This window comes from Neovison vison, chromosome X (genome assembly GCF_020171115.1).
Source record: "Neovison vison isolate M4711 chromosome X, ASM_NN_V1, whole genome shotgun sequence".
Classification (NCBI taxonomy): domain Eukaryota; kingdom Metazoa; phylum Chordata; class Mammalia; order Carnivora; family Mustelidae; genus Neogale; species Neogale vison.
In genome coordinates this window covers 94,136,556-94,157,368 of record NC_058105.1, presented here as the reverse complement: position 1 = coordinate 94,157,368, position 20,813 = coordinate 94,136,556, and the positions used below count along the sequence as shown (strand labels likewise).

Below are 20,813 nucleotides of genomic sequence, written 5' to 3'. Positions count from 1 at the left end.
CCTCACACCAGTCAGAATGGCTAAAATCAACAAGTCAGGAAATGACAGATGCTGGCGAGGATGCGGAGAAAGGGGAACCCTCCTACACTGTTGGTGGGAATGCAAGCTGGTGCAACCACTCTGGAAAACAGCATGGAGGTTCCTCAAAATGTTGAAAATAGAACTGCCCTATGACCCAGCAATTGCACTACTGGGAATTTACCCTAAAGATACAAACGTAGTGATCCAAAGGGGCACGTGCACCCGAATGTTTATAGCAGCAATGTCCACAATAGCCAAACTATGGAAAGAACCTAGATTCCATCAACAGATGAGTGGATCAAGAAGATGTGGTATATATACACAATGGAATACTATGCAGCCATCAAAAGAAATGAAATCTTGCCATTTGCGACAACATGGATGGAACTAGAGCGTATCATGCTTAGCGAAATAAGTCAAGTGGAGAAACAACTACCATATGACCTCCCTGATATGAGGAAGTGGTGATGCAACATGGGGGCTTAAGTGGGTAGGAGAAGAATAAATGAAACAAGATGGGATTGGGAGGGAGACAAACCATAAGTGACTCTTAATCTCACAAAACAAACTGAGGGTTGCTGGGGGGAGGGTAGTTGGGAGAAGGGGGTGGGTTATGGACATTGGGGAGGGTATGTGCTTTGGTGAGTGCTGTGAAGTGTGTAAACCTGGCGATTCACAGACCTGTACCCCTGGTGATAAAAATATATGTTTATAAAAAATTAAAAAAATTTAAAAAAAAATAGTGACAATACCAAATGTTGGTAAGGATGCAGAGAAACTGGAATGCTCATATATACTGGTGGGAAGGTAGAATGGCACAGCCACTCTGGAAAACAGTTTGGCAGTTTTTTAAGAAACTGCAACCACCACACGAGCCGGCATGTGCACTCCCGGGCATTGATCCCAGAAAAGTGAAAACTTATGTTCACACAAACACCTGTGCACCAGTGTTTATAGCAGCTTCTTTTGTAATACCAAAACCTGGAACCAGTCTAGATGTCCTTCAAAGAATGGCTGGATAAACAAAGTGTGGTACATCCTGAAAGGTTATATACTATATGATTTCATTGACAGAACATTCTTGAAATGACAAAATTCTAGAGATAGAGAAGAGATGTGGCTACAAAAGGGCACCATGAGGGATCCTTGTGGTGAGGGAATGTTCTGTATCTTGATTGTAACGTCAATGTTCACATTGTGGTGCTGTGCTATAGTTTTGCAACATGTTACTGGGATATAATGATTTATAAGAAATAATAAATGTGCTCATCCAAATGGCCCAAATTATATTTCTCAGATATATCTGGACTTCATCCACAGTTTGCTGAAAATGCTTCAGAGCCATAAAAGTGAAATGGGTGTCTTGCTGTTGATGAAAATGACGTTGGGACCCCACCCAAGGGCAAGGGCTGGTTGCCAGGGGAACAAACCCTTGTCACTATAGGCTTGAAAAACTTTCAGCCCCACCCCCTGACCCTGGGGTAGGGGACAGGCTGAAGTTTGAATTAGCCAGTAGCCAATGACTTAGTCAATCCTGATTATGTCATAAAGCTCCCATAAAACTCAAAGAGGACAGGGTTTTGTGGTCCTCTTTTTGAGAGCTTTCGTGCTTGGGAACCAGAATGCTTCCATGTGCCACCACTCTGGGATCCCAGCTCCATGACAACAGAAGCTCCTTTGTTCAGGACCTCCCCCTGTGTATCTCTTCATCTGCCTATCAACTCATATGCTTTAATAAACTGCCACATGTAACCACTTCCCTGAGTTCTGTGAGTTGCTCCAGCAAATTAATCAAAATTCTTCAACCTTGGAACCAGCAATCATTGGCTGGTTGGTCAGAAGCAAAGTTGACGGCCTAGGGTAGTGAATGGTGTCTGAAATGGGAGTGGGACTGAAAGCTTAACCTGTGGAATTGGATGCTATCTTCAGGTAGTGCAAGAATTGCTTGCTTTGGGGGGTGGGGAGTCGCTCCTCCCACATTGGAATTGGGTCTGGGAACCCTAAAAGAGTTACCGTTGAGGGAAGATGGATAAAGAGAACTTAGGATCTCTCTGTATCATTTCTCATAATTGCATGTGAACCTACAATTATCTCAATAAAATTTTAAATTAAAAAAAAAAAAAAGGAAATACACACACAAAAAACCTTTGGGCTTACTTCTGTCCAGGAGCTATAATCATGTCATTGGTTTCAAAGTATCTGTTATAAAAGAAAAGCTCAATTGTTTTCTCAAAGATAACTAGGTCAAACAATAAACTAATAATAGCAAGTTACTTAACAAGCTATAAACCAAAAAGGTGTAAAAACTTGGCAGTTGAATTCCATTTCCTATTTCTCTACACCTCAGAAGAGTGAATAGGCCATAGTAATTAAGTAGAAATAACACTGTTTCAACAAATGATAGAATATTTTAGAGAAGGAAGGGTCCCCAATGTCTTGAGAATCCACGATACTCCGTAAAGTGTTGTGTGTAACTGCCGGGAGGATTGAGGAAACAAAGGGTTGAGGCTAAGACCCTTATGAGAAGGGAGTACTGAGATAACAGATTTTTTAAAAATACTGACATGTAATCTGCCCACCTTGGTGTACAAGATATAATCTGAATAGACACTGGCACAATTTGAACCCAGTAATTCACGAAAAAGAACCCTTTTTGCTGAGAAAAAAAGACTTTCCTTTTAAGTACTGAAAGAAAATTAAGAGAAAATAAAGGTACTAAGCTCAGGAACGCAACAATCACTCTTAACATACCTCCCGCTCCCCAAATAAACAGGGAAATCACCCTAAAAACAAGTGTTTTTCAGCCTGAATATTCATCAGACTATGTAACCAATCTATACGTACTGCACTTTGATTTTGTAACTAGAACCTTTTTTTATAAAAGCCAGTGGATGAAAACAAACAAAAAAACAAGCCAGTACATCTATAAGTGAACATAAATTAGTCCCCTTTGCCATCTAAAAAGGTATATGACATATACAGTAACCAACAGTTCTTTAAAGGCTACGCATTTTTAAATTGCTACCAGTATTTGCCGCAAAGAACCACACACAAAAACACCAAGCAACCGTTTTGCCGTTAGTGTATTATTTTCTAAGTTCACCATTGAATTATGGAGGTACAGTTTTTAATCGATAGGTATTTTCAGTACTTGAAGCCTGGCCTCGACAGAGCAAGCAGCAGTGTTGGAACAGCAGTTGGGAGAGCTTGGAGCAGTTCAGAGCAGCGCAGTTCAGAGCAGTTCGGAGCAGTTCGGTAGTTCTTAGCAGTTCGTATGGGGAAAGGCAAGCGACAGCAGGGCAGAGCAAATGTTGGCTAGGTGCAGAATGCCTGGGATTGCAGTTCGTCATTTGTAGGAACTTCGCTGGATTCTTCCGCAGCAGTGTTGTCTTCTTTATTGTCACCATGTAGAGTTTCTTCGTTGTCATCCTTGTCTTTCTCGTGTTGGAGGTCTTTGGAGATGAGTTGTCTAGCCAGCTTGAGGTTTAGGCCTTCGTTGTAGTGTAGTTTCCTTTTCATTTCGAACTGCCGCTGCTTTTCTTGCTTGTCGAGAAGGATCTTGCTGCTGTGTGCTCCGTCACTGTCCGGCTCTCCCAACTGGCAGTTCAATTCCGAGGTACCACTGGCGGCGAATTTCTTGGCTAAGTTGTCTGGGGTCATGGCTTCCTTTGCTTCAGAATCATTCACTGGATCTTCTCCATCGTCTTGCGGGCTGAAGTAGGGGCTGCTGGGCTCATTGATCTTCATGAAGTCATAGTCTCTATAAGCAGTCCGGTGTGTTGCCAGGATGTTGGATTCGTCCCATTTCTGGGACTTTTTTCTCTGGACCTCCTGTATTGTCCCTCCCGACTGCTGGGCAGAGGCAGCCACTGAGGAACCAGTGGAGCTTTTGTTCTTCAGTATCCCCTTGATCGGCCGGTGTGAGGCGGTGGAGGCCGCCATGCCTGCCTGGGGAGCCAAGGGCCTCCGCGGGAGGGTTGGGCCGCCGCAGCCGCCTGCCCGCCCTCCAGGCTGAAGCGGCAGCTAGGTCTGTTCTGGGAACCGGTTGCAACGTCCTAATAGCTGCACCAGGACCCAACGTCACAAAAGGACATGGCAGGAGACGCCACAATGGTACCCGCTGCCGTCATGGCGGCCGTCATGGCAGTCATCACTGCCTCCCAGCCCATGCTGGCTGGTTTTGTTTTTGTTTTAAGGACTAATATGGGAAATACCCCTGCATTACACACAAAACAGAGAAGCACTGTTTTGTGAATTTCTATCTAGCCTGTCTGTGTACCAGAGGCTATGTAAAACGTATGTCTTACTGTGGGTCCCAGTCAAAAATTTGAGTCGCTGCTTTGGTTGAAAAGATTGGAAGTGTAGGTGCTACAAGGTGATTACCTTCTGCTCATTCCTTATGTTACCATGCACACCTCCCTCTCCCCTACCTACTTACATGCACGGCCCCCGCGCCCAAAACCCCTGGTCTTCCTCTTATGCTCCGCCTCTTGGTTAATGGCCCCCAAATCCAGTCGCTTACACCAGGTGGGACTGTGCCTCCCTCTCCAATCCAGCCTTCAAGCAGGGGCCTAAATAGTTCGAGAAACTCTCCCAATTCTCTCTCTTCCACCACCACCCTGATTCAAATCACCACTACCTCCTTGTGGGTACTACAGCCGCAGCCTTTGTACTGCACCCCCCCCCCTTCACTCCTCTGGCTGCCTCCCAACTTCTTACCCACCCTCTAGCCAAAGTAGTTTTTCAGAAACACCCCTCAAATCTTGTCAAATCTGTGTTTCAAACCCCTTAACTGTTGCCCATTTTCTGTAACTTAAGGACCCAAATCTAGAAGAGACCAAAAGAGGCAGCTCTCTGAACTGCTCAGGCATACATCTGGAGTATTCTCCCGGTGAAGTCTCCCAGTCCTACCTCCAGCTTTCCATTCAGGCCTTTCTGTGCCAAGAGCATTCACCTCCCTTCCTGTCCCAGAGGACTTTTGTTTTGAGCTCAATCATTATTGCCTTATTTGGGCCTGTTTCCTGAGTCCCAGGGCAGATAGACCTTCCTGTGCTCTGCTGACCTTTTTTATTCTCCTTGGCAGTTGTGATTATACTGTCTAGGCACACTAGATAGTAAACTCCAAGAAAGGAAAGAAGATGTGTTTTGCTCATCATTATCTCTAGCTCTGTATCTTGAAAACACCAGGATGTACCTGGACCATAGTAGGTATTACGAAAATATTTAGTGAGTGAATAATAAATGAGAGGTGATGGGGAACTAGAAGAATGAGATATGTGAATAGAGAAAATAGGACTCCAGACCCCTTACAGTCAGTTTCAATTTGTCGAGTCACATAGGGGGAAAAAAAATCCAACCCAAAAACCCATATGTGGAATTTGGGGGCTGTTGTAGGAGTGACTTTGGAACATTTTGTCCTTCACAGGCCTCGTATTTCACAGGCAGTGACATTCTTATAAAAAACAAAAAGGAAATTAAGATCCAGTTTCACATTCTCCCCTCCAGGTAGCATTCACAAGATTTTTTTTCCCTTCTGATAACATTTTGCTTCCTCTTCTCTCCCTCAAGGTCTTTCTGCATTTTCGAAACACAAAAGCTAAAACATGAAAGAACTATAAAACTTTTACAAGGGTCTTAAGCACCCTAAGTTCAAGTTGTCCTGTATTCTCCAAAGTCCTACTAACTTCAGGAACTCTGCAATCACTTTAAAACTGTTATTCATCTCAGAAAAAGAATTTCCTAATACCATGCTCTTTGAAAAAAAAAAAGTTGTATTCTGTGGTGAGGGCTTTCAGGGATTCAAAAGCTGGTATTCAAGGCTATAGGAAAACCCTCTGGTATGTGAGAGGAGGAAAAAAACAATCTTCATTATTCAGAACTACTCCAGGCTACCCTTCTAAAAAGCTTCACTGCAAAGCAACACAGAGCAGCACAAATGTGGTTAGTCCTCCTCGCTTGTAGGCACAGGGGGTCTGTGTATGTTTAGCTGTAAACAGGATGTTAAAGGGAGATGCTGATTCCAGTGCACTGGGATTTTGCTTTTGTCTGTACACAGCACCCACCCCCACATACTGTGATCTGCTCAATATATAATGAGTCAGCGATCTGGTCCTTCTCATGCTTTCTGAAATTCATAGCACAAAGGTGGTTCATGCTGGGGCAGGAGCCAGGTGATTGTGACCTGTTTACATGGGCCAGACAACACGATTTAAAGAAGGAAACCACCAGTACTGACAGATTTCAGTTGTTCATTAGGTAAAAGTAATCCTTTTCCACCTACCATTTGCTCCTTATCTGTTTAATTAAGGAAAGTCTCCCCAAGAAAAACCCAAGTTTTGAGTTCTTGTCATCAAACTAAAAATTCTTCAGCAACACTATGGCAAGCTTGAGTTAGAGAAGATTAGCAGGCTTTCCAATAGTTCTCTTTCTTTAGGCCATTTGCTTGTTATTGCCCTAGGACAAGAGCCAAACAGGTAAGTCTGAGTCTCCATTACACATACTCACACACTCCAGGGCCAACTAAAACTTTCCCAGTCCATGATACATTATATGGAACTTACATAAGTCCTAGAAAGTCCTTCGGACAAATATTTAGGACCATCCACTGTATTTCCAAGAGCGGAAACTCTTGGAAACACTGTATTTCCAAGAGCGGAAACTTAATTTCAAATGCACAGACAAGTAGTGCTTCGGTGGTCCTCAATAAGTTAATGTTTGATAAATACATCTAAATACCCATGCTGTTCTATCATCACGGTTTTAAAAAACATTTAACAAATATTACTGATATTTAAAATGTCATTTGAACCCTCTGATGTTTGCAGGGATCAGAGAGTTCTGCAGAGCACTGACTGACTCCACAGCTTTGTTTCTTGCCCTAAGAATCACCTCTCTTCCACGGAGACATTCTCCAAGCGCCCATAAGTACGGGGCTTGGTTCAAAAGTAGAACCAAGCCCGGAACAAAGAAATTCTCAACTAAAGGTAGAAATACCTAAGAAACCAAGAGTTCTCTCCAATATGGAAGGTATCCCAGATGTCCCACCATTAGTGATAGATTAGTAAAACTAATTACTAATCTAATTAGTAAAACTAATTGCCATTAGTGATAGATTAGTAAAACTCTGAGAGAAGGCAGTGGGCTATTTTGGGACCAATCATGCTACGGGTAATGGGGATTAGTACTAGTTTAACCATGAGGTATCTGAAGTCATGCATCAGTTTATGCAAGAATTATCCATAGTACTTGGAGAATTATGTTAGATACTGTGTGGTATGAAAACAAAAGTGCTCTTTGGTTTTGAATCTGTTTCTTCCCCAATTTCTCTCTCTCATATTCCAAACCCAGGTTTTGGACATTCTACTAGATATCCATATCTTAGATTGGGTTTTCTTACAAAGAGACCCTGAGACAAGGATTCAAGTGCAAGTAGTCTATACTTGGGAAGAGATTTGCAGAAAACATTGGTAGAGGAGTGGGGGAGTGAGACAGGGGAGGAGAGGAGATGAAGGGTACACCACCAAAGCAGTTCCTCCTGTGGGCAACTAGAGCTTAATCCTCCTGCGAAAGTGGGAGTCAATGAGGAAGAGTGAACCCTATGGCTCACCCCCACCTCGCGGGTGAGGGTGCAAGAGTCTATTTATGCATTAACTGCTGCCATCTTTACTTAAGGCCTGCTGGGAATAGGGAGGGGCATTAACTCCCTGCACTTTGGATTCCTGCTGGAGCATTGGGAGTGGACGGCTAATGTGCTGTTGTATCCTCTTGTTGGATTCCTCCCATCTCTTTTCACAAACCACCTCCTGCTCTTCTGCTCCCTGGGCTCACAGTCCTAAATGAAAATCTTTCTCTCCAGCTCTGCTTTTACAGGCAGAACCCAGACTAAGACAAGGATTGTTCATTGTATCTTAAGTTTCCCCACACCTAACACGTATTTGACACCTGTCCAAATTCTGGCACATGCCAGTATTTCTGTAAAGGGGGTGAATGAGCTGAGGAAAGTAGACAAAAATCTTTTGAAAGGAGGAGTCTGACAATATGGGCAGATCTAGAGAGGTTCGGCAAAGTGATGGTTTTCTATCTTTTTCATTAAAAGTTTGAAAGCAGTAAAACTTTTTATTCCAGATGAAATATTATGTAGTACTCCAGGATAACAACTGATAACATTGGAGCTAGGAAGCAAGGAGTTGGTCTGTCTGAGTGCCCTGGAGTTATCATCATTTGGCACCTCAGAGGTGGTTCCTGAGCCATCAGAGGGACCTGAGGAACGAAGCCAATATGAAAACCACTGTGAACGTGAGTTGTTGCCCAAAGCATGAGTGTTTGGTTATCCCAAGTGTTGATTTTCTGAGTGGTCACTCCTCAAGAGGAGATTTTCTACTGTACAATTTTCTACTGGCAATCATAGTCACTGAGAGCAGATCACAAAGGAGACAGGACATCACTGAAAATGTCAGATGTTACATAGTAAACATCAACTTAGCCCCCCTCCAAGGGGATAATCCAGTTTGGGAATATTAAATGAAGAGAAAGATCATCAGTGGGAATGTCTGTCAGGAGTTATACAGAAAGTAAAGTCAAAGATATCAGAAAACAGGCCTTGCAGGGATTAGCTGAAGCATTTGTAGGAGAGAAGTGTTCTTGTTCCCTAAAGGACGCTAAGACATTTCCTAGGAAAATGAAAGGTGGTTTCCTTTCTTACTCTTGATCTTTCTTGGTCAGGAAAGGAGCTTTTGATAAAACAGAACATGGTTTTATCAATCATTTTCATATATACACATAGAGTTAGATTCCAAAAAGTATCATTTTGGCTTTGATGGAAATCCTGAAAGTTATATCAGCCAAGCCCAGGAGGCAGAGATGAGGAGGTTGGATCTAAACTTGTGGAGGAAGGAGAACCTAGGTGGCTCAGTTGGTTAAGCATCTGCCTTCAGTTCAGGTCATGATCCCAGGGTCCTGGGAATGAGCTCTGTCTTGGGCTCCCTGCTCAGTGGGGAGTCTTCTTCACTCCTCCTTCCCACTTAATGCTCCCTCTCACTATCTCTGTCTCTCTCAAATGAATAAATAAAATATTTTTTTTAAAAACAAGCAAACTTGGGGTGGTATTTCACTTGGATATAAGACACATGCTGGAACCCCTGACTCCCACCACTTCTAGAAGGGGTGTGTAGCAAATGGGAAAGTTCACTGCCATAGTGGTCCCAGAGGGCTCATTGCCTAGCAGAGAAGACTGAAGATCAGAAAGTCATGGTGGCTTGTTCAGGGTCACACAGGCAATTAGTGGCATAGCTAACACTAAAAATTCAGGTCTTCTGGGACTACTATGGCAATGTACTTGCCTACTTGCTACACACCTCCTTTAGAAGTGGTGGGAGTTAGGGTCCCAGCATGTGTCTCATATCCAAATCAGATTCTTCCCCAAGTTTAGATCCAACCCCCTTTTCATCTCTGCCTCCTTGACCTGCACCATTCTCCAATAGCACTGACACTTGGAAAGAACAAAAGAAACAGCAAAACCACCATTTCAGAAAGATTAAAATCCTGAACCTTGTGTCCTCTGGATAGCAAGCTAAAATATGAGGTGCAAGCTCAGCTTGAGGCACAAGTGAAAAAGTTTTTTGGGCAAGGAATCAATAGGCCGATTGACCAAGTTTTCTAGTTCTGGATGAACCGTAGTCAAATTAGAAAAGCAATAATGTGATCCCGGGCAGCAAAATTCAATTTTGCCAACAACACTGAGATTCCTTGAGGCAACCCTTTAAAGATGACATTATAGACAGGATTATTTCCCATGTGTACAAATATGGCTGGGGAGAAAAACACACACATGGAGATATAACCCAATGTGTGATCCATTCTATTTGGGAAACAAATTTTCTTGTTATTATATATCTATATTTTTTAGAGAGAGCATTATAAAAACAGCAAGAGAGGGTAATAGAAAAAGAAATGAAACACTACAAGTCTTTTTTATGATGTTTCGCATGCAAAAAGAAAAATAACTCACAGAATCGTCAGATTTCTTAGAAGCTGCAGTAAATATATTGTTAGCATCCCCATGACTCACTAACAAGTTGCTGTCTGCAGGGAGGTGGGGCAGGAAAGCTGTCACTGAATTCCAGTCAATGATTTATAGTATTTGTGACTACCCCATGCAAAGATTGTCAGCTGGCAATTTATTCTGGTTGATGTAACCCGACAGAATCTTCTTCCTTTCTGACAACCAATCCAGTAAGTAAGGTTAACACATTTCAGCTTTAATAAACAGAAGTAAACCTAGCAGTGAAGTTTGGTTCCATCTTAGTCATGCCTATGTGTTGGTTGTATTTAAACAGAGCCAGTAAAACAGTTCATGGCAGCCACGAAGATACTGACAGGAAGGCAGGAGTCAAAGAGAGTAGAACAGTGGTTGCCCAACCTCCCTATGCAGCAGAACTCCCTGGAGGGCTTGTTAAGACACAGAGTACTAAGCCCCTCCCCCAGGGCTTCTGATTCTGTAAGTCTGGGGCAGAAGAAACCTGAGAGTTTGCATTTCTAGCAAGTTCCCAAGTGATGTGAATGGTGTTGGTCCAGGGGCTACATGGAAAACCAGTGGAGTAGAACAAGGTCTTGCCCCATCTGGCAGGTGACTCAGACAAACCCAGGCCCACAGCTGGAGACCCTGTGCTCTACCCTTTGGAAAGATGAGCAAGTACAAAGGGAAGCACAGAGGGAGGGGGAGTTCATTCTGCCACGAAGGCCTTGTATAGTGGGTGTGTTTTGAACTAAGCATGAAAGTGAAGAAAGGCCAAGGAAGGGTCTGTAGGCAGAAGATGGAGAAGGCGGTCTATGGCAGATGAGAAGCACAAATGGTCTTTGAGGGATTGATCCATAACATAACTGCAACAACAGAATGGCTACTCCCATTACAACTATATACAAGAATGGCCCATTGCTCTTTGTTTCATCAAACATTCACACTGACTACTTGAGTTGATTGCACATGTAGAAAGAAAAGTAGGAGGAGTTGGCAGCATGGGTTCCCTGGCATTCCCTCTGATTCTCTACTCTTGTCTGCACTTGCTCAGTACAAACCAGAGTCACATGAATAACTATTCCTCAAAGGCAGAGTCCCTTTCTCTTAGTTGCTAGTTTTCCCCAGGAACTGTCATTGTAACAGGTCATACAAATGCATAGAAACTTGATAGGATAGTGGGTTGGTGGTGTTTTAGGCATCTGATAGTGGCTGCAGGGTATATTCTTTTGGACAGTGCAACTTTCTTAGCACTCTTGAAATCTCGTCTCGCAGATGGTCCCCTGCAGGTTAGGCTGGCCATATTTGTCCAAGCACGCTTCATCCAACAGCCAATCTCAGTGGTTCTCACAGCCCAATCTTCACAAGGACTCCAATTAGAGTTTGATGGAAAGCATCTCATGTGTAGAGATCCTGTTTTTGATGTTCTGTGTGTCTTCTGTAGCTCCTAATGTGCACAGAAAGGGCTTGATAATGCTTTTGTTAATAAACAGCAGGGATCAGTGCAAGTGTGTCCATTAGATAGTCATTGCTTGGGTCTGTTCCAGCTGATGGCTGTCTTTACCCTAATAGAAAATCCTTCAGTAGTGAATGGACACAACTCTTCAAAAAGGTTAGCCCCCATCCCAATGTAAAGTGGTCACTTCAGATAATTGTGCTTAAAATAATACACTTTATCATCAGGGTTTTGTTTTTTGTTGTTTTGTTTTGTTTTGTTTTGAGAAATATACACTTAACAAAAGATAAAACAGAATATTGCTTCATGGCTCAGGCAATTCATCTCTGTCTCCATTGTTTGTTTAAGTCTTATTAGGGTCAGTTGTGACCTGAATTGTTCCATTTTCCATTTCTCTGTGCCATTATACTTCCAAACATTTCAAAAATAAATTCCCTTATTGCATTTTATTTTTTTATGGGCAAGTATTGAGTATGACAAGGCCTGTCATCACCTAATGAGAAATGGCTCTTGGGCCACTTATAACTATTATTTAGATGACGTTTTTCCCCTCTGAGTATCAACAGGAAACTGAGATGCATGGCTCTAAAAGAAAAATACAAAACACTGAAGGACCAGAGAAGACAATAGCCAAAGCAAAATAGAAGAATCAGGTTTACGAATTTAGGCTTGGACTGGTAACATTTTGAAAGGCATCTTGAAAATTTTCCTTTGGAGAAAAACAGAGAAAAGCAAAGGGACACCAGGAAAGTGAGATTTGGTGTATCATGAGGTTTGTTACTTTTTAGTAGGCTTCTTGCATTAATAACCTAATATGCTGACAAAGAAAAAAGTCCCTCCCATTGTTTGCTCATCAAAGAACATGTAGCAGAGAAAGTCATTTTCAGATGGGTTCTGAACTACAAGATGAAAATCATTAGTATGACATACATGCATACATAATGCATTGCTCCAAAACTGATACTTGGTATCACAGTGAAGACATGAAGTAATGTATTAGAAAACCACCATAAAGTATTGAATACTTATAAACACTGTTTTTCTTTTTTGACAGCATAATGAAAAGTTTCAAAGCACTCTTGTCTTTCAAATTATAGTACCATTTTGTTTTTATGGTTTCATTTCCCAATAGATCTTCAGGTATGTGCCAACAGTCATGGGGATGAGGATGGGTATGAAGATGAAATCACAAACTCGAAACTGTCGCTACTAATGCTTGGAATCTGGAAAGTCAGAGCAGATGCCTGAGTTATGAATTGCAGTTTTGTGTGGAAACAATCTGTCAGCAACATAGTGTTGAGTAGCAACTGTTCTTTAGAAAATAGTTTGTCTCCTTCAGTAGCATGGCTATGCTTGAAGGATAAAAGGTCATTGAAAGGTCCTCTGGAATTTAGGAGGCATGGCAGCCGAGATACAAGGCTAGATGTCATTGCCGGTGCTGATGTCATACCCAGTCCTTTCATTATTACCTAGGTTTCCCAAATCTCTGATTTGGAAGGAATTCAAGATTTACCCAGGCCAATATTTCTCAACACTAACGTGCTTATGAAATATCTGGAGATCTTGTTAAAATGCAGATTTTGACTCAGCAGGTCTGGGGTGGGGCCTGGGATTCTGCAAATCTAGGAAGCTCCCAGGTAAGGCCAATGCTGCTGGTCTGTGGAGCACATTTTGAGTAGCAAGGTCTAAGACCAGTTTTATTTGTTTTTTGTATATTTGTTTTTTAACCTATAGTTTTTAGACATATAGTGTTTTGTAATTATGTCATAGGTAATTTGTTACCAATGCTAGCAAATCACCAACTTTCTTCCACTGTAACTGTATATCTATGCATATTTCTATCTCTGTCTCTAGCTATAGCTATTTCTATGAATCAGAGTAATTTAAGATTATCCCCATAATATTACTCTCCTTGATATTGTTGGGGAGCAAAAAATTTCCTCCACCCTTTAAGATTCTTTTGGCTGATCTAACCATTACATTGACATCAGGCAGATTAACAGGAAAAAATAAAATTTGATTACATAGGTATGGGGGCTCCATAAGAATATGAGGCCCTGGGAAGTCAGGCAATTGAGGTTTGTATGTTGTCTGGACCTAAAGGGGCTAAAGTCTGGAACTTCAAAGGGAAGAAAGGTATTTCATAGGAAGATGAAAAAGAGAATATGTTTGCTTAACAAATGTTTCCTGGGCCATACAGAATCAGTGAAACACAGAGAGGAATTTTAACAGACTTTACTAGATTCTTCTCTGTCTACCACACCTAGTTTGTATTATACTGCAGTAATCTATGATGATAGTTCCCTCTCTGGATCAGGTCCTCATCTAAATTCTTTTAGACCGTTAGAAGGAAGGTCAAAGGTTCTTCCTAATCTTTCAATTTCTTAAAAGTTATCAGCCTGAAATAATCCACATGCCAAAGGGACACATTTTGGGGTGGCAAATCTTGCTTCACTACAACATCTAGCTTCTGACACACTATTCTTAGTGGAAGAGAAATTACACATAGACCTGGTTATGCCTTTGGGAATGTGTCACACAGGGAATGTCGACTGCCATGAGTGGAGGAAAGACTGAGAATTGCTAATCTAGTTCAATCTCTCAACTGATGATTTGAAAAGCAGGTCACATCAGCCCCTAAATAAATATGGATTGATTTTTTTTTAATTTACGAAAAGAATACATCTCCATTTAACAGATTTAAACAGTGAATATCTATGCAAAGGAAGAAACAATCAACCCTTTGTATTCCTTCCAATCCTGTGTTAACTGTTGTGTGTACTTCCTGGTGGAATTTTTATACTTACATAAACATAGTTTTTAATAAAGTATATCAATTGCTCTGCGACTTGCTGTTATTATTTGATATTTTGGAAGCAACTATTTCAGGTCTATTAGAAAAATAACCAAGCACTTTCTTATTTAAAGGTTTAATCAGCTTAAAAATAATTTTCCTGGTCTCTAATTCTGCTTTTGTGATTCATAGGCTACATTTATTAAGCATAAAATGAATACCAATCAAAATGTATTCCCAGGACACTAGAATGTTAAGTTCTATGAATTCCAAGATCTTTGTCTGAATCAGATATACCCCAACTTCTTACAAAAGAGTCAAATACATAGTAAGTACCTGACAAACATGTACTTAATGAGTCAACATCAGCTAGACAGTGTGAGGGCAACTAGGAGATGGGTGGGGGGATCAGGACAGATTATCAAGGGAAGGGGCTGAGGTATGCCCAGTATCTATTAAGTGTTGGTTTTTGATACCATCTAGTAAGAGTGAACATAGAAGTTGGGAAAATTGTGTCTGTGTCTAAATTTTGTTTAATGGCCAATCACATAATGATATGGTTTTTCTTCATCCTAACAATGTGATAAAATGGATATGCACTTTACCTGCCTTTTTAATGCATTAAAATTACTCAAAGGAGATCAGTTAGTTAAAAAAAACAACAACAACAAAACTAAACTAAAGAACACTGTGTAATTGATCAAATTCTAATTTGTGATTTACTGATACTCTCTTCTCTGATCTATAGGTAGATACTTATGTAAAAGCTTTCCAAACTTCAGAAAATGTTCATTTATTAGGCAAATATATCCATCCTTAGCACTAGGACATAGGGGCCATGTATGTGTTTAGATCTTGGCAGTAAAATTAGTGTGTGAGGGCAGGATGGAAGGAATACCAATATAATAAGGATCCTCATGTTTAGCCCAATACATTCCCTTAGAATGCTGGAAACCTTCACAGCCACTCCATAATTATCGTACTCAACCTCCAAGTAAAAGAAAGCTGGGTATTCATTTTGTGGATCAGGAGCAAAAGAGGCTTAGCCATATTTTGTACTGTGTTGATAACCCTCAAGTGCACTCTTCCATGGCCTTTGGCTCCATCTGGGGACAAATATTATCAAGTCATGTGATTTCAGATGATCTAGGACATCTAGAATTTTGTTATGCAAAGAGGAAAACAAAGACTCTTTGCTTCAGGGGAATTAGTTATAAAGATTCACTCAAGCTTTGAACTTGTTTGTATGCAATTCTACACCTTTTAAGATGCAAATCATTTGGCCAGATAAACCAGAGGCTATCTGTTGAAAAAATACTGTGTGTGGGCTTTGGCAGTTTAATAAAAGGCCCGTTTTCAAAACCTTGCCTTTTGTAGTCTGGGTCAGGTTAGGTGATCTCATTTTGATGCTACCTGAAGTTAATAAAGGGGCAATAACTTCTGACAAAGGGTGTTGCAATTTAATATAGTTAACACTGTAAGGATGGAGGAGGCCAGATTCTATCCTTGTTTCTGTAGCTTAGAATCTTTGTGAACTAAAAACAAATTACTTGACCACTGTGAGCCTTGGTTTCTCCATGTACAAAATAAATGCTAATCTCTTCTTGATATGGTTGTTGGAAAAAAATCAACCGAGACATCATGCAGAACATTGGTTCAGTGCCTGGCGCTCAGTAAGTGGTCAACAAGGATAACTAGCATCATTGCTAATAAGAATAAAACATACATTAGGACACCTGTGTGGCTTAGTCTGTTAGGTGTCTGCCTTTGGTTCAGGTTGATCCTGAGATGGATTCCTGCATTGGGCTCCTTGCTTAGCAGGGAGCCTGCTTCTTCCCCTGCCTGCAACTCCCCCTGCTTGTTCTCTCTCTCTCTCTCTCTCTCTCTCTGACAAATAAATAAATAAAATCTTAAAAAGAAAAAGAATGAAACATACCTTCTAAGCATGAGAGAATTCGTATTAGTTTGTTTTACTGGAAATTCCTCCCACTGCTCTATTGGAGAAAGATCCAGCCAACACATGGACTCAGCTTCCTGCTATTATTTGGCCAGCCTTATAGTTTGCTTTTGAGCTTTTGTTTTGGCTGGATCTTGAGTATCAGAAAACTTAGAAGAACATAGGAGAAAGAATATTACTTTAAAATTGTACTTCCTTGCAATCTAGCCTTGAACCTATCTGGCCAAATCATCCAGAGTGGTGCTGATGACATCTCTTGCCCTCTTACTGGCTCAAGAAGAGCTGTCAGGAATGGATTACCATGTTCCACTTTAACAAGCCCATTTTGAGTCATTATGCTTTCTTGGTTAAGTACTTCTGAAACACATATTCTTTAATTGACAGATTATTTCAGCTCCTTCTGAGCCATTGCCATCTACTATGCTGAGCAGTCTTAGTATTCAACTGTTGTTAAATTCATATGTATAAGTGTAGTAGAAATGGATATGAGGACAAGTTTCTATGCCAAGCCTTGTATTGGAAAAGCAAATATTTCAAATCACAGAATGATTGTGTGGTTACAAGGCATGGCATTTTTTATGTATATTTTAGTAGTCATAAGCTTGCATCCCCTCAAAATAACATGAATGTGAGTCTTGCTATTGTCCCCCAAACATATATTCATTCTTTGTTACTATAAGTATCATAGGAGAGAAATGGATTTGTCCCTTCTAACACCCATTCACTAAGCAGGAACCAAAATGATACCTTTCAGTAAATCAGATCACAATATTCCCTTGCTCAAAAGGCTTTATCATCTTTTCACTGGATCTAGAAAAATAACTCAAATTCCTTCCACAATAGGTGGTGTATTGTTGGGGCCCCATCTCCTCCTTTCTCTCTGTCTTCATCTTTCTCTGTCTCCCCTCTATCTGTCTTCTGTTTCTGTAAATGCAGTTTGCTTCAGCCTTGGGAACTTTGCATTTGCTCTTCTCTCTGTTTAGAGTGCTCTGTCTTTCATCTTTTGCATTTAAGGCTTTAATGTCTCAGCCCAAAGGCCACTTCTTTTAAACCTCCCTTGACACCTACACAAAATTAACACCCCCAGTATCCAAACACTCGCTACCCTTTTATCTGTTATTATTATTATTAAATATAGCACTCATCACCACCCAAAATTAAGTTCTCCTCTGTTTTCTCTTGCTGTCTGTGTTTACCCACTAGCATGAAGGCAGGATGTAATTGCATCTTATTCAATGGTATATCCCCAGTGCCTGAATTAGTACTAGGCACAGACTAAGCACTCAATAAATACTTGGATGAATCTTATGGTGATGCCTCAGAGAGGTGGTATGACTCTCTTCAGTGCCTGATAAAGCATGTTATTACCTAAAGGCAGGTTCTCATTCAAGCTCTGCCTTGACTTAGCTATGTCATCTTAGAGAAAGTATCCACATTGTTGAAATGTACTTGATTTATCATAAAATAAGGAGAAGGGTATAGCAGGGTCTTTCAAACTAGAAGCAAAAAATTAGTAATGGGTATTCCCTATTTTTAATATTTCAAAAAGATTGATGAAAATCTGACATTTGATCCATATTATATGAGTAGCGAGTAAATACACTATCAATTTTTTGGCTTACTCTAGAATTCTATTAGTTCAGAATAATTAGCAGTTTTATGTCTTTTATTATATCAAGGATAATTTAATTCTTTAGTAAAAAATTTTCAAATGGGAAAATAAAAAGAATGGGTTATTGTGGCTGAAAAGGCATTGGGAAAAAAAGAGCTCTAAGTGTCTTATCAGCCTCAAAATTCTGTGATTCTTAGTACATCATTCAGAATTCCTAGTTGTGAGCAACAGTCCATTCTAGCCAGTTACTGCAGAAGGGGATAATAAAGAATGGCATGTACCCTACAGAATCTCTAAGGTAGCGAGTAGCAAGGACTAGACACTTGCTACTGGGATGATACTCTAATTTTATCACTGTCAGTTGAATTTTTACACAGAATTTCTTGGGTAAAGCTTATACATTATTTATGTTGAGAGGTAACACTAAATTTATACCCACAAATCATATGACCAACAATGAAAGGGAGAGGAAGCCCTTTCCCTCACATTCTTGCCAAGTGCCAGAGCATTAGTGGATTGTTGGCCATCTATCTGTTTAAGGCCATGTTGAGATTCTTATTCCTCTCTGCATGGCGCTCTTACCAACCATTTGTTCTCGTAGACTTCGTTCCCCCTTTGGGAATCCAAACAGATATTATAGGTATAAATCCCTTTGTCCCTTGGTCCTCCAGCTTCCAATGAGGTATTTCTAACTCCTCAGGACACTAACACAAAAGGAAAGGCTCAGAATTATTTCTCTTTCTTGGAATTACAGGCCTCTGGGCTCCTTCTTTCCCTCTGTCTCTCCTGCTTTCCACCAACCCCAGAATATTTTTCTCATCTGAGTAGAAACTGTGCATTATTGTCACTCACACGATTCTTCCAAACATTATCTATGCCCCAAGCCTGCTCTAATTAAAACAGAAGTCACAATATGGTGGCCAAGAGACCAAAATTGACCACAGATTACTTTTATTTGTCTGGGTATTATTTTTTAAAGAAATTAATTGAAAGCTTTTAAATAGGCTGAATAATCTTTGACCCAGAAAACATTTTGTCACAAAAACAAATATAAACCCTCCATAAATGTTTAAAAGTATTTTATTCACCCTCTGTATTGTTTGTGACCACTTGGCAATTACTAAAATTTCTTCAAAGCTCAATACTAGGCCCTTTTCTCTTTTCCTCTTTATTCTGCACCTAGCCCATCTCATCCATGCTCAAGATTCTAATTCCATCTACATGCAGTAATTCTCAAATTTATATCTCTGACACAGACCTTTTGATTTTCAGCCTCTTACTTGGCATCTCTACTTCTGTGTCTTGAATATTTTCAATCTCAACAATTTCAAAGCCAAATTTATGATCCCTTCTCCTTGGACTTTGTGGAGGCTGAGAAAAATTAAGGCCATTCCACCTTAAGTTTAGCCTTAGCATAAGTATAGCCATCTTAGCTCTGGCAGCCATCTCAGACCCCTGTGCCCAAGGGCTGAACTTTCCCCTACTTTACTTTGGTTCCAGAGACCCCACCCACCCACCCTGCTTTAGTAACAGGAAGCCCCACCCTGCTTTGGTTCCAGAAACCCCCACCCTGCTTTAGCAACAGGAATCCCCACCCTGCTTTAGTAACAGGAACCCATAAATACCCCTGCCTTAACTAAGCTCAGGGTCCAAGTCCGTGCTCTGCTGTGTCGGGTATTACTTCGGCCCAAGCTTAAGCTTGTTAAATAAACCCTCGTGTGATTGCATCAGTGTTGGCTCCTTGGTGGTCTCTCGGACGCAAAAACTTGGGCATAACAGTCTTCTTGCATTGTGCTGTATCATTGTTCTGTATTTCAGCAAATGGTACCATAGTCCTCCTGGTAGTACAAAATCATGCCAAAGAAAACAAAAGAATGAACGACAAAAACTGGAGTGACCTTGACCTCTTTTTATTCTCTCATTCCCTATATCTTATCTATCAATCCTAACTATCGCCAATTTCTTTACACTGGTACAAAGCATAATGAGTCTGTCCATTCACCTCCATTTCTACCATGACCTCTCCAGTCCAAGCTACCTTTACCTCTTGCTTGAATAATCTCCTAAGTGATCTCCTTGCATCCATTTCTTTGCCTCTAATTAGTTGTCCACAAAGGATTCTGAGTGAGCTTTCCAAAGTGCAAATCTGATCATGTTAACCAAGCCTCCTCTTCCCCAATCACCTCAAACAATAGAAAGACTTTCTGTAATTCTTAAAATGAAGATTACAGTCTTCACTGGTTCTACACAGCCTTGTGTGGTCTGGCCCCTGACTTTTCTATCACCTCTTGCGACATGATGCTCCTTGATTTCCCTGCTTTAATCACACTGGATTCCTTCTGATTCATCCACTAACCATATTCTCTCCCTTAAGACTTTAGCAATCCTCTCCACTCCTAATCTCACTCTCAGGCTGGATAACTGTTTTTCCTCCTTCAGATCTCAGCTCAAGCAACACTTTTTCATAGAGACTTTCTCCAACTTCCCAGATGACCTCAGTTTCCCATTGTGTATGTGTCATAATGGCATGTATTTTCTTTCAAAGCTGGGTGGACATTTGTCTTTTGTTTCTCTTTTAGCCTGCCACTGGCCTGCCTTCTTAGTTTGGAAAATTCCCTGTTGTGGATATTCTAGAGTCAACATATTTAGGAACAAATCCAACTGACTCTTGATAAGCATACAACACAACCACTGGGGAGAGAAAGAGCACCGGAAACCAAGAGAAGGTGTGCCATGAGCACCGGTCAGAATATTGAGCAGTGGGAATGGAGTTCCCTACAAGATGTCTACTGTTTGAGGACCTATTTGAATAAGGTCTCTATATTAGTTTCCTGTTGCTCCTGTAATAAATGATTACCAACTTGATGTCTCACAATACACATTTATTCTCTCACAATTCTGGAGGTCAGAAATCTGACATCAGTATCACTGGGCTAAAATCGAGGTGGCCACAGAGCCACA

The 20,813-nt window shown here is 40.9% G+C and overlaps 1 protein-coding gene across 1 annotated transcript; it reads right to left on the bottom strand.

The window, feature by feature from the left end:
• Positions 1 to 3,336: 3,336 nt before the first annotated feature.
• PPP1R2C (PPP1R2C family member C) lies at positions 3,337 to 3,963 on the bottom strand. The gene has a single exon (XM_044235656.1). It carries the CDS (start codon positions 3,961 to 3,963, stop codon positions 3,337 to 3,339), a length of 627 nt encoding a protein of 208 aa, XP_044091591.1.
• Between the last annotated feature and the right edge of the window lie 16,850 nt (positions 3,964 to 20,813).